Source organism: Lagenorhynchus albirostris, chromosome 14, assembly GCF_949774975.1.
Source record: "Lagenorhynchus albirostris chromosome 14, mLagAlb1.1, whole genome shotgun sequence".
Lineage (NCBI taxonomy): Eukaryota > Metazoa > Chordata > Mammalia > Artiodactyla > Delphinidae > Lagenorhynchus > Lagenorhynchus albirostris.
Window position 1 is genome coordinate 37978726 of NC_083108.1, and position 24521 is coordinate 38003246.

The 24521-nt window shown below is 42.9% G+C and overlaps 1 protein-coding gene across 11 annotated transcripts in view; it reads right to left on the minus strand.

Annotated features, from left to right (window-relative positions):
* Positions 1 to 24521, minus strand: part of MOCOS (molybdenum cofactor sulfurase) — a 57450-nt gene that overhangs the window by 16678 nt on the left and 16251 nt on the right. For all 11 annotated transcript variants that reach the window (XR_009534679.1, XR_009534678.1, XR_009534680.1 and 8 more), the window contains 5 exons: positions 19030 to 19146; positions 16603 to 17049; positions 12010 to 12172; positions 2716 to 2794; positions 13 to 137 (listed from right to left, as the gene is read on the minus strand). Coding sequence is in view for 6 of the 11 variants with exons in the window: in XM_060120875.1 (XP_059976858.1) it covers positions 13 to 137; positions 2716 to 2794; positions 12010 to 12172; positions 16603 to 17049; positions 19030 to 19146 (931 nt within the window). In the remaining 5 variants the exon portion in view is untranslated. The remainder of the gene's footprint in view (positions 1 to 12; positions 138 to 2715; positions 2795 to 12009; positions 12173 to 16602; positions 17050 to 19029; positions 19147 to 24521) is intronic.

The window sequence follows — 24521 nt, forward strand, 5'->3', positions numbered from 1 at the left end:
GAAATGTGATACCTTTGCCTCGTTTCTTCCTTGCATTTCTTTGAAAGTCTGAACTTTGTCTGATCAAATGATACGGACGGCCAAAAAACGTTGACAACCAGCTTGAAATTTTTTCTCCACAGTCATAAGTATTTACCCTGGCAGAAAAAAAAAAAAAAAAAAGAAGGAAAGATGTTATGTAGTATTCCTTTAAATAACTGAAATAGCAAAAAGTTATGTAATATAATATTATATAATTAATATAATATAATATAAAAACATGAAGCCCCCAACAAGACAGAAATCTACAGTGACAAGTGTGCTTAGGAAGTCGCAATGAGATTCCCAAGGCACGGGCAGGCCTGGGATCTGGAGCTTATGCAAAGCTTTCAGATCAAATTAAAAGCTTTAGAAATTTCTCTTGAAAGACTTTGTTTATATTACTTACAGCCACTGAGAACCACAAAGCTTGGAATTTAAGAGCTTCCAGAGCATTATTTTGCTTTAAGAAGCTCTGGAACCCAGACCCGTGTCCTGGTTTTTTTTACTATAGGCCTGACTGGAATATCTTCTCTCACGGCCATGCTGTAGGGACTGACGTGTTTGGTTTCTGAAAAGAACACTATGGCCATAAGTCACCAATATAAGTACATTTTTTGATCTGGTTTTTTAAAACTCTTCAAACTTCTAGAATTTTTAAATAGAATTTTAAATTTTTTAAAAATTATAATCTACACATCTCTAGAACTAATCATGCGAAATTGCTAATAACTTACATTGGGATTACAAGATAGATATTATTGAAAACTTATCCTAATTTTTACTGGGAAAAATAGCTGCCTTTAGGATCTAGAAAGGAAAGGGAAGAATGAAACCTTGCTTTGTAGACATTCTCTCTGGTGCTTTGAGAGACGCACCTAAGTCCATTTTTCATTATATTGAGTACTTGTGGTTCTGAGTATGAGAAGCCTGACCTCTAGCTATCGAAAAGCTTTATTAACCAGAAAATGCCATTCCTCTCAGATGCAGCTAAATGAAATCTACAACCAGGGAAGAGCCTGATAAATAATTGGAGGTACCCCTAGATAGCTATATTTCTCTCTATGAGAAGATTTGCTATAGTGACATGCAGAAATGTTTACCCCAAATTCATTGCCCTAATTGAAAATGTGCTATGATGAGTGTTTAAATCTGCACAAGAACTAACAAGAGGATGCAGAGTGTGCTCACCCCTTGGGCTCCAGGATGGGCCAGGGCCCATGATGCTCAATTGTATAGAGCACAATCTTCACGCTATCACCTTCCCACCTTTCCTGAGCATGTAGCCCTTCATCATCCCAGCGTGACCTGGGGCACTAACAACTTGAGTCCAATTTGGATGTAGCTTGAGTATTTGACATATCATTTCATGACTTACTTGTTTGCAGTGCAGAAGGAAATGTACTCTGACTCAGTGCTATGCATATCACCAACTACTGAGCACAAACATACCCACCAACTACTTTATTGTGTTAACTAATAGGCAATTCATTTTAAAAGACTTTTACTATATATAAATCCCTACTGAACTGTTAAGGGTTAACCATTTTAGTATTTGGGGGATAAACTAGTTGGGGTATTAGATGCGCTGGGAACCCATCAGATATGGGCCCACAATCAGAAAATTTGTATTCCACGTGTTTTCAGGTTGAAATTAGATTTAGGTTAAAAGGGATGCAGAAATTTGATGTATTCAATAAATTGATTTGTAAATATTTACGATCAAGAAATAAAATGAAATCCTATAACACTCAACCTCATTTTCTATGTTTCCTAGAATTCAGCAGATGATTTACCATCAATAACTCAGATTAGGTAATAATCCACAACTATACGGAATATAATTGTTGAACTATCACTTGAAAGTTCTACAACCTGAGGGACATCTTGACACCCCCCTCAGCTTCCACATCCAATTCATCGGCGAGTTCAGGTTATTCTACCTCCAGAATATATTATATCTGATGCCCACCTGATTTTCTCTCTGACCCTGATCCAAGCCTCCATCTCATCTCACCTGTGTTACTAACACAGATGCTCAGCTGGCCTTCCCACTTGCACCTTTACCGTCTTCCAACTTTTCTACACCCACCAGCCAATTTTTTCAAGCTGTGAATCAGGTCCCTTGACTCACCACTCCCCTGCGGCCACCCCTCTGAGCTCCACCATGCCTCCTCCAAACTGTCCCCTGCCTCACCTCACCTCCCTCCACACCACACTGTTCCAGGGTCTACAGGAAGCAACACAGACAGTCCTGCTCTCTCGGGTTCGGCATTCTAGCAGGAGGGACTGAAGGTATATGTTGGGGAAAAGATTAATGAGAAGGAGAAGAATTCAGCAGAGCAAGTGGAGAGGGAGGGGCTGGCTCCTAGGGGAGGTCAGGTGGGCCCTCTGAGAAGGAGGCTTTTCAGCAGAGACCCAATGAGGTGAGGAAGTGAACCCTGCGGGGGTATAAACAGGGGAAGAGCATTCCAGGCAGAGGGAGCAGCAAGTGCAAAGTCCTAAGGAGGAAGCATGCTTAGTAGGTGTGAAGAAGAGCTAGGAGCCAGTGTGGTTGGAGTAGAGTGTGTGAGGGGGAAGCGGCAGCAGACTGGACAGAGGATGCAGCCGAGGACCGATGGCACAGGGCATTGCTCTCTTCCCCACTCTGAGCCGCCCTGCAGCTAGACCTGCGACTGTCACCTGCTGCAGCCTCACCTGTCCGCACAGACCTTGCTTTGGCAAATCTGAGCCGGGTTGCTGTTCTCCTCAAGTGGCACCGCTATAGGCTCCATCCCTATTGAATAAAGGTTAGAGACAAATTTATCATCATGGAAAAAAAAACAAGTATGTCCAAAAAAAAGTCCATTGTCCTGAAATATACAAGAATTTTAATGACCCTGGAAATTGGTTGAATCAAGCAAGTGGCTGAGTCTTGGAAATCTCTTTATAACACAGAGATTCTCTTCCTCATTATCGGTACCACCAACAGCGTGTGCACTGAGCAGCTTTGTCATGGAAGATTCTGCACTGGGGCCGTCACATCCACAGTCTCTGGAACACTACAAATTCCTCTGAATGCTTTCTCTACCTCTGCATGACTCCACATCCTGACATCATTGCTCACTAGGCTACCTTAGATCCTTTAGAAATAGGCAGGCAGACATGAAAGCTCACTCTGTAAGGATGTCAGCAGAGTGTCAATTCTCAGTAGCCCCTAGGAATCAGCATCAATTGGATTCCTGCATCAATCATCATTATCACCAAGAAAAAAAAACCCAAAAAACTGTTATTATGTCAGTGGGGTTGGGAAGCCATTCTTTTCTAAAAAATTGTTACATACATCGTACATACAAAGGAGTGTTTAACATATATACATAGTGGTCTGAAGAATAATAAACACTCATATACCCAGTACTCAGCTAAAGTGGTATTCATTCTTTCAATAGATTTAGAATAAAATATGTGGAAGAAACTAGAGGAAACTGATCCATGGCCACTGATGAGTGAAAGACCTTTGCTAAAGGCTGGAACGGCTGAGGGCCTCTGCCACTCTGCACTCCTTCTCATCCTTCGTGAGTCATTAAAAATATAGGGAACTGCATGAAGCCAAGACACCTGAGCGGAATTTGTGGCGGCTCCTACTCTGTCGACTCCTCCTGTGTGGCCCACCCGTGCCCTGCACCCTCTCAGCATTGCCGCCAGTCACACTGCTCACCGGCATGACCCAACCTGCCCCCAGCAAGCACACAGCAAGCACACCTGTATCCCTGCTCATGCTGGTCCTGCTTCATCACACACAGCACAGCAACGGGTACATCCATTCCTACTCACGAGCGTCAGATCATGACTGTTACCCAGACCCATGCCAAGCACGACAAGTCTTTCACCTCAACAAAGACAGAGAAGTAACAATATGCGTAAGAGGTATTTCATCAGCTCTGTCCCCTGCTTGTCCATGTCTTACACAAGCATGACCAGTTCCACACTCCTGTCCGCATGTGGGGAAGGCCAGAAGAGGCCTCATCCAGAAAGCTCCAGAAGTTTGGAGAGTGCTGTGCTGAGTGATTAGAGATGCTGCTGTGTCAAAAGGCTGTTCATGGGGCTTCCCTGGTGGCGCAGTGGTTGGGGGTCTGCCTGCCGATGCAGGGGACGCGGGTTCGTGCCCCAGTCCGGGAAGATCCCACATGCCGCGGAGCGGCTGGGCCCGTGAGCCGTGGCCGCTGGGCCTGTGCATCTGGAGACTGTGCTCCACGGCGGGAGAGGACACAGCAGTGAGAGGCCCACGTACCGCAAAAAAAAAAAAAAAAAAGGCTGTTCATGGAAGGATGGGATTGCACCAGGTGTGCACCCACAGGGGAGAACAGTAAAGTGAGTCCTGGAACATTGGTTATGAGGAAGTAACCAGAGCAGGGGGACAGCACGTGTACAAATGCACAGTGGAAATGCACCCCTGGGCTGCCAGCAGGAGGCCTGCACTCAGCCTCTTTCTACCCTTACCCAAGACTCTGCACAAAACATATATAATCATAAATATGGTCCTCAGCTGGCTTATAAAGGTCATCGCGGGCCTCTTGCTAAACAGGCAACCTAATCTGGGGTCCCCATATGGATTGCGCTCAAGGGTTGCCCCCAACAAAGTTCATGGGGATTGAGTTCATTCCGGATATACTAAGCCCTGTGTTTGTACAGCTCAGAGATACAGAGAAATAAAAGATTCCAACCTCTGGACTCAAGATACCTGAAATCTTTTGGAGTGACAAGTCATTTACATAAAACAATTATAATGCCTTGTCTTAATGTTGATTATTTAGGGCCAAAAGTTTGTCCTACCATACGTGTCCTGAAAAGGATGCCCTTCCTCCACCCACAGTGCTGGAAGTCCCTACAAGTGAGCAGAACATCTGATATACCACACCACCTCACAAAGTGCTGCTGATTTGGAGTGGAAGATATTTGGGTATTTTCACTCTCTCTTATTCCTTATATTCTGGGATAAATCCTATTTAGTCATGACATACATTTTTATGCTTCAGAGAATAGAAAGAAGAGTAACCCATTCAACTCTTTTTGTATGTTAATATCCTGGGTATACAAACATAAACAAGAAAAGTATAATAGAAGAGGGTAACATCTCAATTCAAAGAAATGGAAAAATATCCCATGCTCTTGAATTGGAAGAATTAATATTGTTAAAATGGCCATACTACCCAAAGTAATCTAAATATGTAATACGATCCCTATCAAATTACCCATGACATTTTCCACAAAACTAGAACAAATAATCCTAAAATTTATATGGAACCACAAAAGACCCAGAATTGCCAAAGAAATCCTGAGGAAAAAGAACAAAGCTGGAGGGACTTCCCTTGTGATGCAGTGGTTAGGAATCCCATTGCCAATGCAGGGAACATGGGTTTGATCCTTGGTCCGGGAAGATGCCACATGCCACAGAGCAACTGAGCCCATGTGCCACAGCTGCTGAGCCTGCACTCTGGAGCCTGCGAGTCACAATTACTGAGCCCACATGTCACAACTACTGAAGCCCGCACACCTAGAGCCTGTGATCCACAAGAGAAGCCACCGCAATGAGAGGTCCACACACTGCAACAAAGAGTAGCCTCTGCTTGCTATGACTAGAGAAAAGCCCGTGCACAGCAACAAAGACCCAACACAGCCATAAATTAATTAATTAATTAATTAATTTTTAAATAAAAGAAAAAAGCTGGAGACATAACCCTCCCAGACTTCAGACAATACTACAAAGCTACAGTAATCAAAACAGCACGGCATTGACATAAAAACAGACATATGGATCAATGGAACAGAATAAACAGCCCAGAAATAAACCTACACACCTACGGTCAATTAAACTTCAACAAAGGAGGCAAGAATATACAATGGAGAAAAACAGTCTCTTCAGCAAGTGGTGTTGGGAAAGCTGGACAGCCACATATAAATCAATGATGTTAGAACACACCCTCACACCATATACAAAAATAAACTCAAAATGGCTTAAAGACTTAAGCATAAGACATGACACCATAAAACTCCTAGAAGAGAACATAGGCAAAACATTCTCTGACATAAATCATACCAATGTTTTCATAAGTCAGTCTCCCAAGGCAATAGAAATAAAAGCAAAAATAAACAAATGGGACCTCATCAAACTTACAAGCTTTTGCACAGCAAAGGAAACCATAAACAAAATGAAACAACTACCTACAGACTGGGAGAAAATATTTGCAAATGATGTGACCAACAGGGCTTAATTTCCAAAATATACAAACAGCTCATATAGCTCAATAACAAAAAAGCAAACAACTCAGTCAAAAAATGGGCAGAAGACTTAAATAGACATTTCTCTAGAGAAGACACACAGATCAACAATAGGTGCATGAAAAGATGCTCAACAGCAATTAATTACTAGAGAATTGCAACTCAAAACTACAAAGAGGTACCACCTCACACCAGTCAGAATGGCTATCACTAAAAATATATATAAATAACAAATGCTGGAGAGGGTGTGGAGGAAAGGGAAACCTCCTCCACTGTTGATGGGAATATAAACTGGTGCAGCCACTATGGAGGTTCCTTAAAAAACTAAAAATAGAATTAACATATGATCCAGCAATCCCACTCCTAGGAATATATCCAGAAAAAACAATAATTCAAAAAGATACATGCACTCCAACATTCACTGCAGCACTATTTACAATAGCTAAGACATGGAAGCAATCTAAATGTTCATCAACAGATGAGTGGATAAAGAAGATGTGGTATATATATGCAATGGAATATTACTCAGCCCTAAAAAAGAATGATATAATGCTATTTGCAGCAACATGGATGAACCTAGAGATTATCATACTAAGTGAAGTAAGTCAGACAAAGACAAATATCATACAATATCACTTATGTGTGGAATCTAAATAATGATACAAATGAACTTATTTACAAAACAGAAACAGACTCACAGACATAGAAAACAAACTTATGGTTAAAGGGGGGGATAAATTAGGAGTTTGAGATTAGCAGATACAAACAATTATATATAAAATACATAAACAACAAGGTCCTATTGCATAGCATAGGAAACTATATTCAGTATCTTGTAATAAACTATAATGGAAAAGAATCTGAAAATGTATATACATATATATACTATACATATATACTATATATATATTTATAACTGAATCATTTTGCTTATACCAGAAACTAACAACATTGTAAATCAACTATACTTCAATAAAAAAAATTTTTTTAAAGAAGATAACTTCTCAATCTCACTAATAAGAATAGGTACAAAAATACCAATAAAATATTAGCAAACTAAATCCATCAATGTATCAAAAAATCATTGCCAAATAGTTTTTTTCTTTTCTCCAAGAATGCAAGGATAGTTCAGTACTAGACAATCGACTAATGTTAAGATATCACACTAATAGACTATAGGGAAAAAAATATAACCAACAGATGCAGAAAGAGCATTTAGTAAGAACTATTAGTCATGATAAAACTTTTGGCTAAATTTAAAAAAACTACTTTAGCCTGGTAAAACAAATCTATTAAAAATGTACAGTAAATACAACTCTTATTTTTGAAATTTTAGAAGAATTTTATTCAAGTCAGTAATAAAAAAGGATATTTCCCATCACTGCTCCATGCAATAAGAAAAGAAGAAAAAAGAGGGAGTGAATAAAAATTGAAAAGGAAGATATGAAACCATCATTATTAGAAGATGATATGCCTATTTATATAGAACATGCGAGAAAATCTTCAGACCAACTAATAAAACTAACAGGAATTCAGAAAAAGTACTGGGTAAAACACTGATATACAAAAGTCAACAGTGTTTCTATACTACAACAGTGTTTCTATACTACAAAAATAACCAGTTAAAATATTTAATAGAAAAAAAAGATAGTACTCAAATAAACAATTATATAACAAAAAGTGTGCAAAATTTTTCTGGAAAATAGTATTAAAATTATTTTAATAAATTATTATTAAAATTTTGGAGTAAAGAAATCTTCATGGAGAGAGATATTATTTATATATAGAGGACTCAATATTATATGATATAAATTCTCCTGAAATTAATTTATAATATTACAATCAAAATATGATTACAAAATATGTAATTTTGCAATCAAAATCCCAATGAAAATAATAGAGAATGTCAGAATGGATAAAAAGCATGAGCCAACTGTATGCTGGATACAAGAAACTCACTTGAAATATGATATAGGCAGATTAAATGTAAAATGGAGTCATAAAGAAAATGAAAAGGAAGTCTACACAATGGGAGAAAATATTTGCAAATCTGATCTAAAAAGTGACTTATATTCAAATATATAAAGAATTCTTACAACTCAATAATTTAAAAATAAGTAAGCAAAGAATTTAAATAGATATTTTTCTGAAGAAGATACACACATGGACAATAAACACATAAAAAGATGGTCAATATCATTAGTCATTAGGGAAATGCAAATCAAAACCATGTGAGATACTGCTACACACCCATTAGGATGGCTATTAAAAAAAACAACAACAGGGCTTCCCTGGTGGCGCAGTGCTTGAGAGTCCACCTGCCGATGCAGAGGACGTGGGTTCCTGCCAGGTCCGGGAAGATCCCATGTGCCATGGAGCAGCTGGGCCTGTGGGCCATGGCCGCTGAGCCTGTGCGTCCGGAGCCTGTGCTCCGCAGTGGGGGAAGATGTAGAGAAATTGGAAACTTCATATGTTGCTGGTGGGAATGTAAAATGGTGATGGAGTCACTCTGGAAATGCTAAACACAGAGTTACCATATGACCCAGCAATTCCATTCCTAGGTATATATCCAACAGAATTGAAAACATGTCCACACAAAAATTTATACATAAATGTTCACAGCAGCGTTATTCATAATAACCACAAATGGAAACAATCCAAATATCCATCAACTGATGAATGGATAAAAAAAATATGGTATATCTATACAATGGAATATTATTCAACAACATGGATGACCCTTAAAAACATTATACTAAGTGAAAGAAGCCAGTCATATATTGTTGCCATTTATATGAAACATCCAGAATAGGCAACTCCATAGAAACAGATAGTAGATTAGTGGTTGCCAGAAGCCGGGGATAAGGCTGGGAATGGGGAGTGACTGCTAATGTGTATGGGGTTTCTCTTTGAGGGTGATGCAAATGTTCTAAAATTGATTGTGGTGATGGTTGTACAACCTTGTGAATATACCAAACATAGCATTGAATGGTACACTCTAAATGAATACATTTTATGGGATGTTACATAAATATCGATGAAGCTAGAAGAAATAAATATAAAGGTGGAAAATGATACACCATACAAACACTAACCACAGGAGAGCTGAACGGCTATATTCACATCAGACAAAGAATTTCACACTTCACATTTTGAAACAAAGAAAATGACCATGCATAAAGAGGAGCATTACTTAGGGAACAATTCACCAAGGAGACATAATAATACTAAGTGAAGCAAAAATTAAGAGAACTAAGGAGAAAATAGACAAACCCACAATTACAGTTGGGGACTTCAACACTCTTCTTTCAGTAAGCAACAGAACTGGTAGCGAGTACATAAAAATTCAGCAAGTACAGAGAAAAACAGCAATACCATCAACCAACTGGTATAGAACTGACATCTATAGAACACTCCACCCAACAACAGGATACACATTCTTTTCAAGTGTATATGGAACACTCACGGCAATAAATCATATCCTTGGTCATAAACCAAACCTTAACAAATTTTAATTTAAAATCTATAAAGTATGTTCTCTCTTTTGGAGAGTTTAATGGAATTAAACTGAAAATCAATAGCAGAATGAAAACAGAAACATCTCCAAATATATAGAAATTAACACATTTCTGTAATCCATGGGTCAAAATGAATATAAAGAGAACAAGTAAGGACATAAAAAGATGCTTAACATCATTAGCCAGTAGGGAAATGAAAATTAAAATCATGACGAGATTGGAGTTCCCTGGTGGCCTAGTAGTTAGGATTCCAGGCTTTGACTGTTGTGGCCTGGGTTCAATCCCTGGTCAAGGAACTGAGATCCCGCAAGACACATGGTATGGCCAAAAAACATGATGAGATGCCATTACACACCTATTAAAATAAATAAAACAAAAAATACCGACAATACCAAAAGCTGACAGAATGTGGAACAACTGGAACTCTCATACATTGCTGGCGGGAATGAAAAACGATTCGGTCATTCTAGAAAATGGTTTGGCAGTTGCTTTCAAAGGTAAACATATCCTTACCATATGACTCAGCAATCAACGCCTAGTATTTTTTCTAGAGAAATGAAAACTTGTGATCAACCAAAAACCTGCACATGAATGTTTAGAGCAGCTCTATTCATAACTGCTCAAAACTGGAAACAATCCAAATGTCCTTTAACAGATGAATGGATGAACACACCCTAGTATATCCATACAATGGAATACTACGCAACAATAAAAAAGAATAAACTACCGATTCATGCAGTAACTTAGATGGGACTTAAAGGCATCATGCTGAGTGAAAGAAGCCAATGTCAGAAGGTCACATATTGTATATGCTATTTATGTAACATTCGCAAAAAAATAAAACTGTAGTGATAGAGAACAGATCTCTGATTGCCAGGTGTTAAGAGTGGGGAGAAGAGAGACTATAAAGGGTTAGCATGAGGGAGTTTTCTGGGGTGATGGAACTGTTTTGTACCTTGATGATGGGAGTGACTACACAAATCCGTGCATGTGTTAAAATTCATAGAGGGAACAAAAGGCCAAGAATAGCCAAGACAATCTGGAAGCATGAGGTAGGAGGACATGCCCTACCAGATATCAAAATTCATTCTATAGTTATTAACATTGGCTTATTGGTTCAAGAAAAAATAAACTACTGGAACAGAATAGAACACCTACAGCCAAGAAACATAATCATTGAATATATGGAAATGGGATATATCACAAAAGTACAGCTATAAGTTAGGAGGGAAATTGGAATATTCTATAAATGGTAGGTGGGGTGTGGAAGGAGAAGGAATGAGACCAAGGAGAAGTACATAGGGAATTTCAGCTATATCTGTAATGTTTTTAAGTATTAAAAGAAGGAGGAGGAGGAAGAGGTAGCAGAGAAGGGAGGAAGGAGGAGGGTAGTAGGAGGTAAGAGAAGTGGGAAGGAGTAGGGAGAGGAGGAGGAGAAATTGAGGCAAATGTGGCCAAATGTGAAGGTTTGTTAAAACTGGATGCTGTAAGTACGTATTATAGTATTCTCTATACTTGTGCTGTCCAACACTGTAGCCACTAGCCACATTTGGTAATTTAAATTAATTAGAATCACATAAAATTAAAATGTAGTTCCAGTGTCCTGCTAGTCACATTTCATGCACTCAGTAGCCACATCTGATTGGTGGCTACCAAACTGGACAATGTAGATGTTGAACATTTCCATCATCATATAAGGGTCCACTGGACAGAGGTGGCCTATGAATTCATATGTGTTAGTTCATAATAAAAATCCACAAGGGGGAATTCCCTGGCAGTCCAGTGGTTAGGACTCCACGCTTTCACCGCTGAGGACCCAGGTTCGATCCTGGTCTGGGAACTAAGACCCCGCAAGCCGTGCCACCAAAAAAAAAAAAAAAAAAATCCACAAGGAAGAATCAAAGCTTGCAGAACATATGATGAGTGAAGGAATTAAAAGGAATGTAAGTAAAAGGACAACATATAATTTCAATATCTATATCTCTTTACTTTCTGATTGGACCGTCAGATCTTCACCTCTTCCCAAAAATCTGCCCCCAAAGAAATTCCAAAAATGCAAAAGGAACAAACTTTCCGTTGTCTCTTCTAGACATCATTTCACTTCCTTTTGGATTATCTTAATATTTGGTAAAGGAAAAGCCATGACTTTACTTTCCTATGAGAAAAAAAGCTACTCTTGACAGCTGCTTTGTAAAACTGAACCCAGTTTTCAGACCTTGGGCTTTGATGACCATGATCCTTTGCTGCAGGTCAATGAAGGGCTGGATCAGGCAGAGCCGGGGTTCCTGCTTCTGACTCAGGCAAACACCGTTGTGATTCACAACCATCCAGCTCCGGTCGTACAGCAGCCCTTGATTTCCTAGAGGCCACCTGGTCACCTAAACAAAAAGGTTAATGTATTTTAAGCCAGGGCTCCTCAAAAATCATCTTTGCATTTATTGCACAGCGGCTGTACTAAAGCAGAGGACTTCAGAAATTCAGCACAGACTCCTGAAGGGAAAAAGGGATGAAGAGAAGGAAGTAAAACAAAGGAGACAATGCAAAGGAGACTTTGGGATTGAGATACCTTCCATTCACCCTCCAGATCCAGTTTGCACCCTTCTCCACTTCAACCTGCTTTTTAAGTAGGTAATGCATGTGCACAGTACAACATTCTGGGAGCACAAGAGCGTACTTGAAAAGTAGGTCTCCGCCCCAGCCTATGTCCCACTCCCCTCCCCAGCCTGTGTCCCACTCCCCTCCCCACAGGCCTCCATTGCACCTGCTTTCTGTGTGTCCTTCCACAGTGGTGGATGCCTGAACAGGCATATATCCTTGTACTACAGACTTATTGCACAAATTGTGGCTACACTGGAATGGTCCCTGAGTTGATCCACTTTAAGTGTGTAAGTTTTCCTCAATTCTTCATATTTCTACAAAATTAAAATACAAATTATGCCCAGCGCCCAGATCTTGCATTTAATACCATTCTCCAATAGAAAGAACCAGGACTCTTTGGAGAAATGGTTTATTCCAGGGCTGGGTCAGGGAATATACAAGATGAGCCAGGAGCACCCTGTAGTGCTAGAAAAGTAAGGAAGTGCTCAAAAAACAAACTGATGGAGGTATGTCAAAGGGATGCAGGAGTCAACTGAAAGCATGCCCAATGGCCAAAACTGGAAAATACTGAATAGTAATAATAATAATAATGTAGTACTGAATTATAATCCAAAGTATAAAATAAATACCCATGAGTCCAAATAAATAAACAGAAAAAGTCAAATCCCTCATACAGAAGAATCCCAAATAATTGATGTAATTGTTCCCTCCTCAAGAAGGGGGAGCGTAACTCCCTATAACTCCCTACCCCTTAAGTGTGGGCTACACTTAGTGACTTGCTTCCAAAGAGAACAGTATGGGAACAGAGTGGAGGGGAAATTTTACAGTGAAGAAACCTGGCAAATACCGGGTGCTCCAGGTTCACGTTAATAGTGGTAAGTCATGCTGACAGTACCCTAATATGATATGATGAGAATAGCCCTTTACTTCTGTGGTCCTACTTCCAAAACAAGCCATAACCCCAGTCTAATCCTCAGAAAGACATCAGACAAACCCAAACTGATGGATATTCTTTTTTTTTTTATTCGCTATGCGGGCCTCTCACCGCTGTGGCCTCTCCCGTTGCGGAGCACAGGCTCCGGACGCGCAGGCCCAGCAGCCACGGCTCACGGGCCCAGCCGCTCCGCGGCATGTGGGATCTCCCCGGACCGGGGCATGAACCCGCGTCCCCCGCATCGGCAGGCGGACTCTCAACCACTGCGCCACCAGGGAAGCCCTACTGATGGATATTCTAAAATATACCTGACGGATACTCCTCAAAACTATCAAGGTTATAAAAACAAGGAAAGTCTGAGAGACTGGTTACAGCCCAGAGGAGCCTAGGGAGACACAAGGACTAAATGTCATAAGGTGTCCTGGATGGGATCTGGAACAGAAAAAGAACATTAGGGGAAACCTAATGAAATCTCAATAACATGGGACCAGGTCTTTACAGGAGTTTTGTCCACAAGTTACACAAGTTGCTTACAGCGCGGCAGGTGCAGTAGTTCCACCCGTGAGGGCTCTTCTGGAGCCAGCTGTCTGTTTAAGAAGGGTGTAGGTGAAGCAATGCTTTTGAAATAGTATTACGATTAAGAGACCAACATTCGCACACTAATTGTGAATCAATTTCATCCTGTCATTTTCCTCTGAGCACTCAAATCAACTTCTCAAAGGAATCTGAAAACTTCAATTGGGGGTAATGAAGAAAGCAAAGCAATTTTTAATCTAGGGGCACTTTAGGGAGGGTTCTGCTGGGAAGGACCTGAGGGAAGACTGAGGTATCAGGGGAAGTGAAGGAGAGGAGCTGCGGGCCCCAGGGGGAGGGCGCAGCACTCAAGAAGAAACAGTGTCAAGGCAAACTGAAATCAAGCAAGGTAAGCCCTGTATCCAAGACGCAGAAACGTGGTGCAGTGGGGTGGGAGTGGGGAGGGTACTTGGAGGACTGACAAACCTGGGCTTAAATCTCACGTCAGCTAGTTATTAGCTTTGGACAACTAACCTTCCTGAGCCTTGGCTTTGTCATGTGTAAAATGGACGTTATTATCATTTCTCATAGGACTGAGTGAAAACTAAAACAAAATATAAAATGTAAAGCAACTGAAATATGTCAGATGATCCACAGATGTTAATCCCTTTACCTCTGCCCTTCACTTGTCTTGTGCATCAGACCTCTCCCCATAGACTACGGCTGCTTCTGCTAGTACAGCACTCAAGTTCAGCAGTCTATATAATTGTAGCTAGGCCCAGAAACCACCATTAAATCGTTATTTCTATAGGAGAACATGTTTTGAATTACAAATAACTTTTTAGAAGACAGTCTGTTATTGGGAGGCATTTCTCCATGGATTTCTCATTTCTGCATGTCTGTTTCAACAAGCAGAAGCACTAACTGTCCTTTTGATCCAGACTACCTTTTCAAGGATGTTTGTATAGTGAACAGCTCTACAACCCTCTGGAGCAGAGGGCAGGTTTGCCCACTGTCCGATATTATAAAGGTAATGGCTTCTCCCAGATCGAAGACTACACAGGTTGGCTGGCATCCTACTATGAAAGAGTCAGGTTTCCTGAGTTAGAGGTTTCTGAACATGAGCACGGCATCCACCTGGGCCCCTCTGGACCCTGTCTTGGGACCTGGGGCACAAAGAGAACCAACACACCATGAAGTTCATGCTGCATGCTGGGTTGTGAGTAAGTCCTTTATCTCTGACCCAGGAATCTCATGTCTTCTGTCAGCATCCATGAAACTGTGGCAGGCTGTTTCTCAGACCCTTCACAGTTCTTCACACCCATCTGTTGGAACATGTCTATCGTTTACTGGCTTCCTCCCTCCTTCTTCTTCTTTGTCTGGGCCAAGTTTTCAGCCAGTGTGTCTGTGTTGGCATGTGAGGGGTGAGCTCTCAGCTGGTGCAGCTGGGCTTTGGGTTATGGAAGGAGTTGGGCAAATAAGTATTCATTGAGGACAGTGGGAGCCAGGGTTCTCACAGGATTTACAAGTGCAGAAAGGGGGACGGCTAAATAAACGTTATGGTGTTGGGTTGGAATTGGAGGTATTAGTACGAAATCATGGCCTATGGATAGATGATGGAGATGGATGGATAGATGATAGATACATAGATACATAGATATGTGTGTGTGTGTCATAAAGTGTCTGCTTCCCTTCTGAGATACTTCACACCCTGAGAGAAGGAACCATTTCCATTTTGCTCATCACTGCACAGCAAGTGCAGGCCCAGGGCCCAGCAGGTAGCAGGTGTTCAGTGTATAGTTTCTGAAAGAGCAGATGGATAGAAGACCTTTAGCAAAAAAGGAAACCTACTGAGTTTCAGTGTCCTTGTCTGTAAAATGGAACACTAATTCCTGCTACGCTGTCTGTGCAATGCGGCTCTTCTATGGGACATGACTCATCTGTGAAAATAGAGTCCTGTTACTCCTCACCTGCCTCCATTCAGGAGTGGAGGTGAACTTACTTATTTAAGGTCTCAGATTGGAGGACAGGCTCCTGTGTGACCAGCCCAAAATGCAGGTGACAAACAGCCTTGACCATGGTATGTCCGACCAGGAGCCAGGGAGCCTGTCATCCCAGAGGCTCAGGAGGCTGGGAACTTTCTATGAGGCTGTCTTTCTAGGATCTACGTGTGTCCCTGGGACTTGGTCTCTAGCTCCCAGCTCCGGTGACTACCAGGCCAGCATGTTTACAGACATTATGTAGTTCACCTTCACGGGGAGAGCTGAGCGGAACAGACGCATGAGAGCAGGGACCCAGGGAGTCAGCAGACCTGGATTCAAATCCTTGCTCTATCATTTATCAGGGGGTCATGACCTGGGCAAAGTGCTTAACCTCAGTAGCCCCCAGGCTCCATATCTATAAAATGGGGGTGATATTACCCAGCACCTCATAATATCATTTTGAGGATCAAATGAAACAAAGCACGGACGATGCTTCAGCAGGGAGCCAGCACACACACATTCGGTGAAAGTTACATCCTTAACTATCAACAGTAACTAGGTGGTCACACCCAGAAACAGGATCCTCTCAGGGGTCCCCCTAAGCAGAGCCACGGTCAAAAGTCAGCCCGAACCAAGAAAGGCAGAATGAGAGTGGCTACTATGATTTTGATTTTCTGCATGCTTTCCTTCACTTCCTGAACTTTTTCCTTTGCTTTATCAAACAACATTATAAAGTAAACAAAAGAGAAGCAATCTCTTTAGCTGCCACTAAAACCCTTACCTCAAATGCGGCACAGGATTTGATTGGGTAGAGGAAAATGTTGGTGACGATGTGTGACCCAAGGCCCCTATCCAGCATGCCTGCAGCTTTCTCTGAAGGGGTCTGCTGGGTTCTGGTGGTCTCCAGCAGAGGTGGGCGCAAACTCACAGCATCCACAGTGGTGGGTGCGTTGTCCCAAAGCCTGGAGTCTGGGGAAGCATCTTCCTGAGGTGAGGGACTACGTCTGGCCCTGGTGGCAGGCAGGCTCTCTGCTGACAGGGCTCCAGCCTCCCCAGGCGTGGCCAGAGGGAGAGGATGGCCATGAGACGGGCGCAGTCGGGTTGCTATGATGAACCTGAGAAAGGCCTGGGCATCCTCAAGCGTAGACATGTATCCAAACGAAATCCTCACAGATCCCGTCGGCTGCCCATCTATGAGGTCCACATCGTCACCGCAGACATGACCAGCCTAGAATAAAGAAATAAGTCAGCCAGAGTGACTCATTCCTCATGGATAAAGTGGAAACCATTTTGTAAAACAAGTTTTGTTAATTTTATAATATAAACTTAACCCAGGAAAAAAGAACTGCAACACTAATAGGAGCCGTGTGCCTGAGGCATAGCTCCAGAAGCACAGAGACACACTCTCTGGACGTCACTCTTTGCTCAACTGTGAATTGGGATCTATACCAACCTCAGGGGGCCACTAAAAAGCCTAAAAGATACAACATTGTAAATCAACTATACTTCAATAAAAATAAATAAATAAATTTGTTTTTTTAAGTTTAAAAGAAATCATTCATGGAAAGCATTTACCACAAACACGCACACAGTGCTCACCCACAGAGGTATCAAAAGACAGACCAAAGTTTCAGAAGCACAGATGGGTCAGCTCCTTGGTCTACCTAGGGCTTAAGTGAGAGGACCACCTGCTGGCCATGCCTTTTTGCCTCTCTCAGAACCAAAGGGAGGTCTGCATCCCTGACAGCTGCCCTTTGACAAGAGGGCGAGACAGAGGTGCTGCCCCTATGAATAACCGGCCCAAGGCCAGGATGAAAGCCAAAGGCAGCATGAGTGCCCGATCGGGAGGTGGTGAAAGAAAGGCAAGACGTCCCCAAGCCTCTCCAAGCGTGGCAGCCTGGTGTTGGTCGCTGCTCCAGCTGCCTACCTCCCCCAGAGCTGAACCCAAGTCAGTCATCCAAGGAGATGAGGCCACGGCATTCTACAGGATCAATATTACATCAGGAACTGCATTCGTTTCTGTTCTAAGACTCCTTCTCTCTCTTTCTATTTATTTTATTTTATTATTATTTTTTAACCACGCCATGTGGTGTGAGGGATCTTAGTTCCCCGACCAGGCATCAAACCCACACCCCGTGCAGTGGAAGCACCGAGTCTTAACCACTGGACCGCCAGGGAATTCCCCCTTCTCTCTCTCTCTCTTTCTTTTTTTTTAAAGATTTATCTTTTTTGGGGTTTTTTTGGCTGCATCAGGCCTTAGTTGTGGCACGCAGGATCTTCACTGAGGCATGCAGGATCTTTCATTGTGGCGCGTGGGCTTCTCTCTAGTTGTGGCATGTGGGTTTTCTCTCTCTAGTTGTTGCGCGTTGGCTCCTGAGCACGTGGGCTCTGTAGTTTGCAGCACGTGGGCTCTAGCTGAGGCGCACGAGCTCAGTAGTTGTGGCGTGCGGGCTTAGTTGCCCCGCAGCGTGTGGGATCTTAGTTTCCTGACCAGGGATCGAACCTGCGTCCCCTGCATTGTAAGGTGGATTCTTTACCATTGGACCACCAGGGGAGTTCCCCCCTCCTTTTTAAATAAAACATTGTTCACAGTTGGTTGGGATTTAACATATTCAATATTTAGTGGCAACCAAAAGAAACTTAAGTTAGAAACTATTCTGATATAAACAAGGGCTCTTTGCCACTCAAACCATTCTTATGAAATTGTTCAAAACAGGCTGTACCTTGAAATGACAAACCTCAGCCCAGAGGAGCGGCAGGAAGAGAGGGGACCTGAGAAATGCAGAATGCCCTGTAGAAGAGTTCCTCTCCTCACCCAACCCAGACACGAGCTACCTCCTGCTTGGAGATTTCACTCTGGCAGGACTGAACTAGCTAAGGGCCATCTGCATGTACGAGCACATTTTCACATTTGCTTGACCCCTGTTAAAAGCCCTCTTCTGGAAAAAAAAAAACAACAACAAAAAACCCTCTTCTGCCTCTAAATATTTGCCCTCAAACTAAAAAATGACTGCCAGAGACATAGTATCTTGAAGTGTTTTCTATTTTTGTTGACCCTTTTTCTTTACACATTCACAGGGTGGGCTCAGAGAAATGAGCTCGCAGATCCAGCCCTGACCCCAGACACACGACCAGCCTCTAATGAAGTTAGAGGCACCGCCATTGGGGTTTTCTGGCCAGCGTTTGGACCACACGATCCAGTACCAACCTGAAGATGCTTCTTGACCATCTCATCACTTATCCCCAGGTGTCTCTGGCAGGCCCCAGTGTTACAGAAGCAGCCGGTTCGCACGTGGATGTTGTGAAGACTGGCCATTTTATCCATCTGCGGGTTTAATATATGACATGGAACCAGTGTTAGGAGTGTCCAGTTTTACTCTGATTGCCTGGGAAGGAGTTTCAGATCCACACTTGGACCTCTCTTTCTTAACAGTAAAATGAAAATATGAGCTTGGAATTTTGCTCTAAGGGGCCATGATCTATCGTGGGTTTACTAAATACGTTTTATAAAATGTTACTGATAATTAAATCTTATCCAGTTGGGTTATAAACATAGGTCTGAGAAAAGTGAAAGATATCAAATTCACACCAAACTCCAAGTTAAGAGCTCACATGTAAAACAAACAATCTGATTTCTTAAATGAGCAGACATTTTTCCAAAGAAGACACACAAATGCCCAACAGGTACATGAAAAGGTACTCAACGTCACTAAATTGTTAGGAAAATGTAAATCAAAACCGCAATGACATCAGCTCTCAAATATCTAATAGCGAGCATCTAATATCACATCTGTTAGAACAGCTATTATCAGAAAGACAACACATAACAGGAGGTGGAGAGAATGTGGAGAAAAGGGAATCCTCGTGCACTGCTGGTGGGAATGTAAACTGGTGAGGAACTATGGAAAACAGTATGGAGGTTCCTTAAAAAATGTAAAATAGAACGAATTGCTGGAACTTTGATCCAGCAATTCTACCTCTGGGTATTTATCCGAAGGAAATGAAATCACTGTCTTGAAAAGATATCTGCACCCCCATGTTCATTACAGCATTTGCACTAGCCAAGAAATGGAAACAACTTAAGTATCCATCAAAGGATGAATGGATAAAAAATATGTGATTTACAAATATTATTATTCAGCTATAAAAAAGGAAATCCTGCCATCTGTGACAACGTGGATGGACCTTGAGGGCATTATGCTAAGTCATAATGAAAACTGCTAAGTCATAATGAAAACTGCTAAGAAATGAGTCAGACAAAGACAAATACTGTATGATCTCACCTACATGTGGAATCAAATCAAAATTCATAGATACTGAGAGCAGATTGGTGACTGCCAGAGGTAAGGGATGGGGGTCGTGAAGGTGGTCAAAAGATACAAACTTCTAGTTCTAAGAAAAATAAGTCCTGGGGATGTACTGTACCGCATGGTGACTATAGTTAACAACACTGCATGGCGCATGTACAAGTTGCTGAGAGAGTAAGTCCTGAAAGCTGTCATCACAAGAAAAAAAATTTGTAACTATGTGTGGTGACAGGTGTTAACTAAACCTGTAGTAATCATTTCGCAATATACATATATATCAAATCACTGCACTGTACACCTAAAACTAATACAATGTTATACATCAGTTATATCTCAATTGTTAAAAAATATTTTTAGTAAATTAATCTTTGAAAAAAGAGCCCGCATGTTTCAAGGGAGATTCACAAAAGTAAAATCTGAGGGCGGCTGGGACGTGAGGCAGCTCCTTGGCATCCTCTGCTTCCGGGTAGATTCCCAGAGCAGGACTTAGCAGAGCTACCAGTCAGAGCAGCTCTGCCTCAGCTCCCAGCCCAGGCTACAAACATTACTGTGTTGACACTGTGGGTTATCGATTTGCTTTCATAATGTTTCAGACTTTGGGTTGAACCACAGAACTAACTGCTACTCAATCCAGGAGTTCCAAGGCTCTTTCCTGTCCCCTGGAAGCTAGACAGGTGATTCGTAGTCATGAGGCTCAAAGGTGAGCTGGCATGAGGGATGTTTATCCCAGCTCTTCTGTTTGTGGGTCCAGGGCTCCATTCTCCCAAGGGCCTGGGGCCCCAGTGAGGGTCCTCAGCCCTGGTGACTCAGGTTAAACTTGGGGGAGTGCCCTAAATGCATTCAAGGAAACAAACACATCTTGCCCAGTCAGAGAAGCCTTTGAAACTTTTCTCCCTGGGAAGTACAGGTGGGGGACACAGACACAGGTCACCAGATGGTCAGCCTGGCCTCCCCGCTAGGCAAGCACAGCGGTGTTACCTCCCACACACCCTTATGGGGACTACACTGTCTTCCCTTTAGCCGTCTCCCCTGGATGGTCAGAGTGAAAAGAAGCCACCTCTGCTGGTGAAATCCAGGAGTTCCCTGCTGTCTGAGGTGAGACCTGGCGGCACCACTGGGTCTGGCCTACTCCACCTCCAGGATCAGGTGGTCTCCATTCAAGGGGCAGCCCCTAGGAAAGCCCCTCACTCCCCGACCCCAACTCCAGCTAAGCTGAATGAGAAGTCTCCCCCACCCACCCCGTATCCACTATTCCAGCTACCACAGCCACAAAACAAGGCACCCAAACCTGGCGGCCTAAAACAATAACCATTTTATTGTGCTCACGGCTACAGGGGGGTCAGGAATTCAGAAAGACCCCAGAGGAGATGGCTTGTCTGAGCTGGGAAGACTAGAAGGCTGGGAGCGACATGACGTCTGGGGCTGGAATCACCTGGAGACTCAGCTTCTCATGTATGCGTCTGGCCTCCAAGCCAGAAGGGGTCAAAGCAGACAGTCACCATCATGCCTGCTTTTGGCTTCCTCACAGCATGGCCGCTCAGTGTAAAAATCCTTACACAGTAACTCGAGGCTCCAAAAGTGAATGCCCCGGGGAGCAATGCTGATGCTGCGGGGCCTTTTCTGACCCAGCCTCCAAAGCCAAGCAGTGTCACCTTCTGTAGCATTCTGTTGGTTATGAGTGAGTCATAGACCTGCCAAGATTCTAAGGGGAAGGGACAGGGACCCCACCTAGAAGAGCATGTGGGTGGAAGAGGCTGTTTCGGCCACGCTTACCCTTCATACTAATTTCTCATCACAACTTCATCTCCTCTCACCCTGAGACCTTTGGAATCCCACACAGGCTCGGCCAGTGCCCAGCCAGGTGAAGGAGTTGGCTGCTGGGGCAGGATGAGCGCTGCATCCAGGGAGGGTGAGAAACCGGCCTGACCACAGTGCAATAGAGCACTTGCTTCATACCAGCTCAGTGCTAAGGGGCTGTGTATTGTAACTCATTTAATTCTCGTGACAACCTATCAGCAGGGAAGATTGTTACCCCCATTTCACGGAGACTTGGGGAGCTTACATTAACTCACCCAAGCTCCCAGAGCCAGCAAGAGGCAGTCCAAATCTTAACCCACCCTCTTAACCACTGGGTAGACTGACTTCCAACAGAGGGGAGAATGCAATTCGGAGATTTGGATGTCAAAAACAAGAACCCAAAATCTTCTCACAGAAGGCTCAATTCTTTCACGCATCCCTTGAAAAAGAGAAGCCAGACCCAGCCATGACGCCATCTGATCTTTCCGAAGGCCCCCCAAATCCCTGTGGAATTCCCACATGTGAAGGAGCCCAGGAAAACCCAAGATTCTCCCGGGCCGGCACAGCTGGCCATGCCTCAGCCTCGGCCTCCACTCATAGGATGAGCTTCCTCTACAAAGGCACAGAGGGAGAAACCCATCCTGTGCGATGCCTTGGAGAATGAAGGTCCTGGTGAAGTCAGCCAGGCACCCAGATAGGCTCCCTGAGGGGGAGGGGGAGTCTTCCTCTTGAGGCTTCTCTGGCAAATGGTGGGGGGGGGTTCTTTCACCGCTGCTTGGTCCAAGCAGAACCCTGTAGGCCCACCACCCCCCGCCAAGTACAAAGGCTGCCTCTTATTTGTAGAAAAGCTGAAGTCTCCCAGGCCTCCCAGAGTCACAAAAGAAAAGGCTTGAGCAGTTAATGATTAGGGCAAGAGAGTCACAGACTCTGTGTCTGATGAAAGAATGGGATTAATGCCATTGCTTGTAATAATCTATATCTTTGTGGGCATAGGAATAACTGTAGCTTGCTCTGCCCATATATGTGAGCGGGCAACTAAAACTGTCAACAAAGAGATGCTACAGACCCATGTCGACGTCTTTCACTCTAAGATCTCGACACCTTCTCTCAGCATGAAGCAGTTACAGAAGATGGACCTTCACTCCTATTCGCATAGAAATGTAATGATGTCTGATAGTGGGGATTTGTAAACAGCTCTTTTGCCCTTTTTCTGTTTGTTCATTTCTGTTTTCCTCAGACAGACCTTAATTGTAAAAATGAGATCACTAGGTAACATTTAACCTAACTCCGGACTTCTGCTCTACTGAATGTACACAGTGCCTTGCTTAACCGGTTGATTCCTTTCCTGGATTAAAAGGAGTAAGAATGAAGAATTAAGTAGTTAAAGAATGACCGACTCTCTAATTAAGTAGTTAAAGAATAACAGCTTCCCTGTTAGCAAATTTGCAGGCGGATAACAGGGGCAAGAGAACATCCAATTGCAGGTGGACCATGAGGACAAGACAGTACCAAACGAAGATCAGAAGTCAGTGGGTCTGCACACAATGGAAAGATGATGACAATCTGATCTCCTACCTTAATGATTAACTGAGACTCTTTCCCCTTTTTCCCTTTAAAAATTGTCATGGCTGAGAAGAATCTTCGGAGTTGGTCTCCAGACATGAGTCCACTTTCTCCCCAGATTGCCAGTTTTTCTGAATAAAGCACCTTTCCTTTCTACTGACACTTGCCCCTTGATTATTAGCTTTTGAGTGGTGAGCAACCCAACCTGAGTTTGGTAACATGCCTGCCACAGCACACTTCATGGTCGCTTGTCTGCCCTCCCCCACACCCCTGAAAACATACACTTATTTTAGGTTTGAGAACGAAACTTATTGTACCAATAACCTAGAATAACATATTTGAGAAGGCAAAGCTTTGGCCCCGATGCATTTTCCACCATCCCTCAGAAGCATTTACAATCGCCTGCTTCTGAGTGGTGCTGGGCTGTGTAAGTGAGGGGCAGTGTGGGCTGGGGTCTTCACAGTCAACTCACCCAAGGGACAGCTTATGGTTGTAGAGTGTTGGCCCCTGGACACCAGTGAGAACCAACATTTCCCCCAGAGAATATTTCTCAAGTTGGTTCCTCAGAGAGTTTATGGCTATTCAGAAGTGGGGACAGGATTCCTTGAGAAATGGATTTTGTTTGAGAAATTCTGGGTTTGACAAAGGTGTGTGGAGATAGTGGCTTTCAAGGGAAGACGAGCACTATCTTCCAAACTTATGTGATGATCAAATCTGCTCCTCATGGCAGTTCTAGAAACCCGGGCTCTGAGAAGGGCCTTGAGCTCCCCATGCCCCGTGTGTGACAGCCCATCTGCTGACCACCTAGGGCCATGTCTGAGTGCTCAGTGTGACTCTAGATTTCTTAATGTACTGGGCAGTGACCAGCTTACTCAGCTGTGGTAAGGATCCAAGCAGTTCCCAAACCTGAATTGTTTTCATGGGAAAATACATACAAAGGGTATATCTACAGAAAATACTTTATAACCAATCTACCAAATCCTTTGAACTCATAATATGGATGAACTATGGCAGACATAAGGGCTTTTGTGCT